The sequence below is a fragment of the Gigantopelta aegis genome, chromosome 6 (assembly GCF_016097555.1).
Source record: "Gigantopelta aegis isolate Gae_Host chromosome 6, Gae_host_genome, whole genome shotgun sequence".
Classification (NCBI taxonomy): Eukaryota; Metazoa; Mollusca; class Gastropoda; order Neomphalida; family Peltospiridae; genus Gigantopelta; species Gigantopelta aegis.
In genome coordinates, this window is record NC_054704.1 from 70,706,958 (window position 1) to 70,716,108 (window position 9,151).

Consider the following 9,151-nt stretch of genomic DNA (forward strand, 5'->3'; position numbering starts at 1 on the left):
GGTATCTGGATTAAAAATCCCATGCCTCGACTGGGATCCGAACTCAGTACCTACCAGCCTGTAGACCGATGGCCTAACCACTACGCCACCGAGGCCGGTCGCTGACATGTAGTCTTCGGAGGAAACCCAATACATGTTTCGATTAGTGGCAAAGAATCTTTGATATGCGATTTCCCACAGACATGACAGTACATACCACAAACTTTGAAATACCAGTCGCATGGCACTGGTTGAAAGGGGAAATCTTTCCGCATGTAGCCTGTAGTATTGGTGTAAAGTTGTTCTTTGTTCTATATTGTATCATTACAACAACAACAAAAACATGTTTTAAAAAAAACCTAAAAAACACACTTCCTGTTCCTTTTATTACGTAATTTATTTGATTGGTTGCCTTAGTTTCCTTAGCTTGAGTTGTTTTTAATTTATTCATCTCGGCCCCGTTTCACGAAGCGATCTTAGCCCTAAGATCAACTTAAGTGCATAGGGTAGCTATGTACCTAAGGTAATCTTAGGGCTAAGATCGCTTCCTGGAACGGGGGACCTGGTGTTAGACTGTTTTAATCTCATTGCGCTTTGGAGGGAGGGACGTTGTCCAGTGATAAAGCGCTCGCTTGATGCGCAGTCAGTCTGTGATCGATCCCCGTCAGTGGGCCCATTGGGCTATTTTTCATTCCAGCCAATGCACCACGACTGGTATGTGCTATCCTGTCTGTGGTATGGTGCATATAACAGAGCCCTTCCTGCTACTGGAAAAAAGTAGCCCATGAAATGGCGACAGCGGGATTCCTCTCTCAATATCTGTGTTGTCCTTAGCCATATGTCTGACGCCATATAACCGTAAATAAAATGTGTTGAGTGCATTGTTAAATAAAAACATTTCCTTCCTTTCATTGCTTGATTGATTTCAACTTATTTTCGTGCTTATATCCAATTAAGTTTCAAGCACGCTGTCCTGGGCACACACCTCAGCTATCTGGGCTGCCTGTCCAGGACAGTGGGTAGTTGTTAGTTTGTTAGTGGTTAGTGAGAGAGAAGAGGGTGTAGTGGCCTTACACCTACCCATTGAGCCCTTAAGAACTCTCTCTGGGTTAGAGCCGGTACCGGGCTGCGAACCCTGTACCTACCAGCCTGTAGTCCGATGGCTTAACCACTGCGCCACTTTTCATTGCACTTTGTTACTGTATTCCCCTGAGGACGTTTAAAGTTTTTAAACAACACGTTGGGCTTTTAAGATAGTTTTTAGACAAATACTGTGCATATTTTAAAAGCTTAAAGCCTATATTTAAAAAAAATGGCATAGATAGAAATGTTTGTTATGGCGAGAATAATCATTAAATGTTCCAGTACGTTGGTTTCTAAAAATAGGTTTTTATCCCACTTACATGATACATGATTCTAGCAATTATGGTATAAATGAGTTACTGATGATGGAATGTAATAAAAACACAACGCTTATCTCTTCCAATTCCCCAAGACAAAAATAGATTTCTTAATTTCTCTTATTTACTTTCCACGAGTTCATTGGAAGTGACAATGAGACTCAATAAATCGTTAAATATTATTGGAACTGAAACACAATAAACCAACAGATATTACCGCGGGATTTAACGGAATAAAGGGGGTAATTAACGAGTTTAAATTGGATTTTGAAAAGAAATTGGTAGCTATTAACAAATAAATTACAATAATTAATGGGTAAGTATTATACATTACGAAGGTTTTTAAATATTAAATTGGAAATTATAATCAGGATTTTAATAGAATAATAAATTATTTATCATCTGCGTATGGGACGGGTGTTTGAGGAAGTTGCCCCTTCCCTCCACAATTAGGGCAAAAAAACCTGAATTTGTGTAAGGCAGATGCTTCTAATACATAATACCCTGATTTAAAAAAAATATATATTGCTTTGTGTGAGGTATTTGTTTGCTATTATAAAATAATATTATGTAGCTAAACGTTTGATGCGTGTGGTAGGTAGTGATTCGTTTATTTAGTCTGTGTTGTTTAATACAACGTGCTTAGTTATATAATACAGAAATTAGGGAACCTTTAAAAATTCCATGGCAAATACGTACCTTTTACACTTCCCAAACTCAGTAAAGTGTTATCAAATATGTCTATGCTATTTATTTTTGCGGTTTCTAAAAATGTTTTTAACGAGGTTTATATTAAACAATGGGTAACATTAATCAGAATATTTAAATTATAAATGTGTAACTATATATACTTTGTATGGTTTTGAAACAATCAAATATGTTTTAAAATAATAAATTGATAACTTTTTATTATTCCTAGGGTTTCAAAGGAATAAATACCTTGCTATTTTCGCGTTTTAAAAATTCCTTAAATATACAACATTCTTGCCATATTGCACATTGCTATAGACAAATGTATTAGGTATATGAATATTTTACAATAGCATTTTGAAAAACAATCTAGAGTTTTACTTTAAGTGTATATTGGTAAAGACGTTAAAGTGAATACTTCAAAGTAAAATTTATGATTTACGACTATGAAATGCAGTTTTTCAGGACATCGCTCACTGTAGCAATAATATATTTTTTTTAGAGTTTAAAATAGTATTTGCATTCTCTCATATCTAACCAAAATACTTATTTTTTATTCACTTTAAATTTCAGTTATTTATTTTCATTTCATTATTTTTATGTTTTGATTACACAATTATTATATGTTGTTCTTTGGAAAGCCGCGATAACAAAAGTTGATATAATAAATACATACAATAGATGTTTAGTAAACATATATTTATAATATTCATCAGTATTTGCACTGACACATACGATAGTTAGTCTTAGATAATTTAATATTTCTCAGTGTTATAATTAATTACAAAATAAGATGGAGCTTTTAAGTCTTAAAATATTTAATATTTCCCGGTATTAATATGTTATAAGAAAGATCTTTTTAGTCATAGTAATTAATATTCCACATTATTTCAATAAAAACTTTTCCATTTCTATCTATTTAAAATGTTATTAATACATTGATTATTAAACTTTAAAAAAAAAACGTTAATTTTTTTTTTTATCATTATCATAATTATAAACAGAGGGTTTTTTTTATTCGTTAGATTTGCAATACATGCAGTAATATTTGCTTTAATAAGAATGTGTTCTTTGGCCACTTCTGTATGATATTAAACTGGGGTTTTTTTAATGGGGATTTACAACGAAATGCTGATTACTCTAACGGTATTAGCGAGACACCCTATCCCGGGGTCGTAAAAACGTACTTTAATGTCACGACACGGCTGCCACGGTGCCCGCGTGTATCACTGGATTAGTGTGCGAGTCGTTTTCCACTCCCCCTGATGGGATAATAACCACGTGCCACTCGTCATAGGTTTTATTACAAATCCCATAAAACAGCTCGTTAATTCTCTTTGAAATACAACGTTACCGTGTTGACAGTCGATGACAACACTACACTGTTATCAAAAACAATATTCAACCCTTTGCATATTAAATATCATGTAATGTTTTAAAGAATTTAAGAATTAACAGTCGCAGATAAGAATTAACAATTGGTGTTGGTATTTAATTATACTGAAACATAATTGAGAATTTGTTTTTTAATTTTATATATATATATATATATATATATATATATATATATATATGTGTGTGTGTGTGTGTGTGTGTGTGTGTGTGTGTGTGTGTGTATTAAATAACATACCCTGTTTATATCTTGATTAAAAGAAAACTCTTTAATAAAGACCCTAGTACCTTTAAAATTTACACAAAAACATTCTTCTTTTTCTTTCTTTTTCTTTTGTTATTTAATTTGTGTGTATTTCATAATTTTAATTTCTCTTGTCTTTACCATTCGTAAACATAAAATTAATAATTGTGGTCGATAAATGGAACAGACATTCCACTGAATAAATTATATTTAATAACAAACAGAATCGTCGATTGGATGATTCTGTTTGTTATTAAATATAATTTATTCAGTGGAATGTCTGTTCCATTTATCGACCACAATTATTAATTTTATGTTTACGAATGGTAAAGACAAGAGAAATTAAAATAAGACCCTGTTATACATGAAATATGAATTGCACTGTTTTAATTTGCTAAATGATAATTATTATTGAAATAAAAATACCTATTTAAGAGAAATAGGATTTTGAATATGCTATTTATTTTTTATTGTAAAAAGTGGCTTGTAATTAGAAGCGATACATAACCACATGTTCTGCAATGATAAAGTAACATATTAAGTTGTTAGTCATATGAACAATGCTGTTTAAACCATTATTTACTACCCTTCAATTTCCTATCTCTTTATCGTGTCTTTCCTTTTAAATATTGGGGTTCTTGTTGTTTTAGTTAGTTGGTTTGTTGTTGTTTGTTTGTTGTTGTTGTTTGTTTTGTGTTATTGTGATTTTGGAGGAGTTTTTGTGTAATTAGAAGAGTCACTCGTAGGTTGGATCATTTGAGCCCAGTCTTTGTTATATTGTTTATATGCGATGTAATATGTATTGAATCAAGTAACATTCTGGCGTTATATAAAAACGTTCACTTTCAAAGAGATATGAGCTCCGTGCATCCTGTATCATACCATATTGTTTACAGAAATCTTTTCATTGTTGAGCTAGATGAACGTCAATTTTATAAACAATTTTTTTTAACTACACAAATGGAATATACGAAATATAGAAAATAACTAACAAAAACAACAAAAGTTAGAAAAATAAGCGAAACAACATGTCTCAGTGATCATCTACTATAAGCAGTTTGGGCGATTACACGCGGCATTTCCACTTCTGTAGTGTAATAAAGTTGTCTAATTGTGTCATTCATCTTTTGTTTCCATTCATCCCCTGTAGCGAACTCGCATTAATTAATCATGTTCCGATACTACTCGACATCTCATATCGCCAACATGCGGTTTTTCCCTTTACCGTAGTCCGACACTCACTTACAAACCGACCGGCTCATCCCTCCAGTGCACATTAAATATTTAAATACAATCAGGAAAAAGAACATCTCCTTTGCGGTCATGTCGATTGATTTGTACAATAATTTTATCATCTATCCGGCACTAATTCCACTAATAAAATTTTGTGTTTATCATTGTTAATTTTTGTTGTTGAGCATGCGTGCTGTATAAACCACGTGACCGGCGTGCACAGAACAGGTGCGGTGGCATTCAAAGTGACTACAATACAAGGCAATATTCATTTCTTGTTGGGCGGCACTGTTCCCATAAAGAACGAGGAACGGTCCAGTCGATATCGGCAGCAATAACCAACTCCCAGTCGCAACACGGCCAGTCAGTGGGCTGGCAGTCGGTTTATGCGACAGATGAGCATTAAGCAGTCGGGTGTAGGGCTCATTCCCTCCCTGAACCCTGGCTGCACCCAGGCTCCGCCGCGGTACTCACCCTCGTACCGCCCCCCGGACCACCGCCTCAGGTGTATGAGCAACTCGTCGGTACGTACAGCTAGTAGTAGTCGTCATCGTCGTCGTCATCATCATCTATTAAGTGTCACCAGTGGACGCGTTCGCTTTTCAATCATCTTTATTAGCTATTCTGTTCCCGCCGGAGAGTAGTGATTATTTGCCATGTTTCATATTTTATGAAGTCGGTTTATCTTGGAAAGGAAACGTGATGCGTGTATTTAAGGACGGGCGCACCTGGCGGCCGACGTGGTCACGTATTATTGATGAGCTTGGGTGATAGATGTTTTTCCCAGCACTTTTGTCATCTATGTTTTTCTGTGGCTGGCACCTACACGTTTTTCTCTTTCTTGGTCTTTCAGGGCAACTTCTTCGGGACTCTGGACGATGGCTTGCTGGCGCGTGCCGAGGCTCTGGCTGCAGTGGAGCTACCCAAGGGTCCGTCCGCCCAGCTGATGAAGCCCGACGGTCTGTACGGCCACACCCCGGACCTGACCCCACACCAGATGGCGAGCTCCCGCCAGCAGATGAGCATGCACACCCACGGGGGGCCGTTCGCGCCGTCCGACTCCATGCTGGATCAGCTCACGGGAAGCGTGCCCATGTCCCTGGGACCCATGACCACCATGTCGATGAACGACAACCACAACAACAACAACATGTCCAGCATGCACGGCCACACCCACCAGATGTACCCGCCCGTATACAGCCACCCCAACACCATGAGCAACCACCCTAGCTTCGCCGCGCACCACGCGGCCATGCACCAGGTGCACGACACCGACTGCGACCCCAGGGAACTGGAAGGATTCGCTGAGAGGTTCAAGCAGAGGAGGATCAAGCTGGGAGTCACGCAGGCAGACGTCGGGTGCGCCCTGGCCAACCTCAAGATCCCGGGAGTGGGCTCCCTCAGCCAGAGTACCATCTGCAGGTTTGAGTCCCTGACCCTCAGTCACAACAACATGATCGCGCTGAAGCCTATTCTCCAGGCGTGGCTGGAAGAGGAGGAGAAGGCGGCCAGGGACAGAAAGGCCGATGCCGAGATGATGGCACACGGGGACAAGAAGAGGAAGCGAACCTCGATCGCGGCGCCGGAGAAGCGATCTTTGGAGGCCTACTTCGCCGTTCAGCCGCGTCCTTCTGGAGAAAAGATCGCACAGATCGCCGAGAAACTGGACTTGAAGAAAAATGTGGTGCGAGTGTGGTTCTGTAATCAAAGGCAAAAACAGAAAAGGATGAAATTCTCAGCAGCTACAGGTGCTTTGGTTCATCACTGACAGTTTTTCGTTTGTTCGTGATTCACAGCTGTTTCGTCTCATCCGTGATCCAATATCGTCTGAATAACAAAACAATTGGCAATATATATCAGCTGATCTATGTGTCCTCTGATTTTACAACTAACAGTGTCAGTTGATATATGACAGTGTCGTCTGATTTTACAACTAACAAATATCAGTTGATATATGACACTGTCATCTGATTTTACAACTAACAGCATCAGTTGATATATGAAAGTGTCGTCTGATTTTACAACTAACAGTATCAGTTGATATATGACACTATCAGCTGATTGTACAACCAACAGTATCAGTTGATATATGACAGTGTCGTCTGAATTTACAACTAACAAATATCAGTTGATATATGACAGTGTCGTCTGATTGCATAACTAATAATATCAGTTGATATATGACAGTGTCGTCTGATTTTACAACTAACAAATACCAGTTGATATATGACAGTGTCGTCTTATTTACAACTGACAATGTCATTGAGTTGATGGCAGTGTCGTCTGACTGACAGTGTTGTCATGGTGATACTGTGTGTGTCGTCCCGCCGTGCGAATCATCCTGGGATAAGAAAAACACTTTTTTTCATTGTGCAATGTTCGCTTTCTCAGGAATTATTCGCCCATGTTTGGTTTGGGGTTTTTTTGGAAAGAAATTGGACATGTTCTGACAGTAAGTAAGTGCAGACGTCAAAGCCGTATTTGGCGGGAAATAATGGCAATTATTCTTGCTTAGACGTTCACCCGTCGCTTGTTGCGATGACGAAGTGTGCGTGCGAGTGTACGTGATCTCACAGGTATTAATGTGTTGTGATTTGAAATGTGTACATACATGTATAACGCGTGAAATTTTACATTGTTAATTTTCTATTTTATGTTACAAAATTTTATTTATTTATTTATTTATTATGTATTTATTTATTACTTTATTTATTTATGTGAAATTTTCACTTCGTTTATTAATTAAGGAATATGTTAAAGATTATCATCATTATCATTACAAAATGAGTTTATTTGCTATATCACATTCCAAAAAAAAAAAATAAAAAAAATTTGTTAATTATTCTAGTTTGACTTGATGTAAAAGGAAAAGGAAAATTGTTTTGGAAATAACAAAAATGTTCTATTTTAAGAGCAAATTGTAAAACCATTAGTCAGAATATTAATAATGCAGCAGTATTCACCCATAACGAAGAACGTCGTCTGCTAATGGAGTATAATATTCTTCTTTTTTTTCTTTCTTTTATTTATCCTTCAAACATGAAAACACGGATCTGTAAGTAGTAGAGACACATTAACAAAAGAACAGTCGAATACAGAATTTAATAGAATAAACTAATCAAGAAAATATAATTTCAAAATCTATGAGCAGACGACATTCTTCACTCTGGGCGATTCTTGCTATTTTATTTATATCTTGACCAATGCTTTAACAAACTGTACATAAAAATAGAAAATTGTTGCTATTTCCATAACAGTTATATATTTTCTTTAAATGTCAAACCAAACTGGAATTATTGCCTCCCAAATTTAAAAAAAAAAAGTTAAATTATTATTATAGGTATAAATGCATTCTGTTCTAAATGAAATATTTGACTGAACAAGACATTAACGTAATCTACACGAGTGCTCCCAAGGAATACTCAATGTACGCATATAACGAACTTCTTGTAACTAATGTTAAGTACTGTCAATAGCATTAATGATATTTACACGTGTCCAGACAGATATACAATAAAAAAAAAAAAGACAAAGGAATATTAAAACAATTAGAAAATAGAGAAATAAAGGATGATGAAAATATTATTAATTACATGTGGACATCTCTAAATATGTTTTAATTGGTAAAATACCCCATTTATGCCTTAAATATCTAGTTAAATATATGTAAATTTTCTGTTTTAACTAAACGAGAAATTATTTTTGATTCTATGTTCAAAACATCCATTCTGGTACTACATCTAGATATTGTAATTCTATAAACGAATACATTCCATGTGATTTAATATAGCATGACGCCCTTTGGTTTTCAAAACTACAAGAACATAGGATATACATGTTTTATTTTGACTATTATTTAAGCTTTATTGTTATTTGACTGTATTTCTACAAGTGCTCAGTGTAAGTGTCACTGCACTGTGTTTTCTCATATCGTGCAATATTTGACATAATCATCATTTGCTTGTGCCATTCATCATGGCTAGAATTTGGAATAAATATTTCAAAACTACACACTATGTTTTTTACGTTTTATTTTCTGTGTTTAAACAATTATTTTATGATACCACAAAATTATTTTAGTAAGAAAAGCAATTTATTCGATCGTTCAAATTAGCAGACGTCAATGTTAAAATGAAATATTTTCTTCTAAAGAACCAAAAAAAAAAACCCCACGTTAAAAGTGGTCTGTAATATGTACCCATTTGCATTACAG

The 9,151-nt window shown here is 35.8% G+C and overlaps 1 protein-coding gene across 3 annotated transcripts in view; it reads left to right on the forward strand.

The window, feature by feature from the left end:
- LOC121375411 (POU domain, class 4, transcription factor 3-like) overlaps positions 1-8,949 on the forward strand; it is a 98,399-nt gene extending 89,450 nt beyond the window's left edge. For 2 of the 3 annotated variants that reach the window (XM_041502846.1, XM_041502847.1), the window contains exon 2: positions 5,792-8,949. In XM_041502846.1, coding sequence (XP_041358780.1) covers positions 5,792-6,706 — 915 coding nt within the window. In that variant the 3' untranslated portion in view covers positions 6,707-8,949. Of the gene's footprint in view, positions 1-5,316; positions 5,463-5,791 lie in introns of those variants that run through there. The other variant, XM_041502849.1, reaches the window with a different exon arrangement.
- The last annotated feature ends 202 nt before the right edge of the window (positions 8,950-9,151 follow it).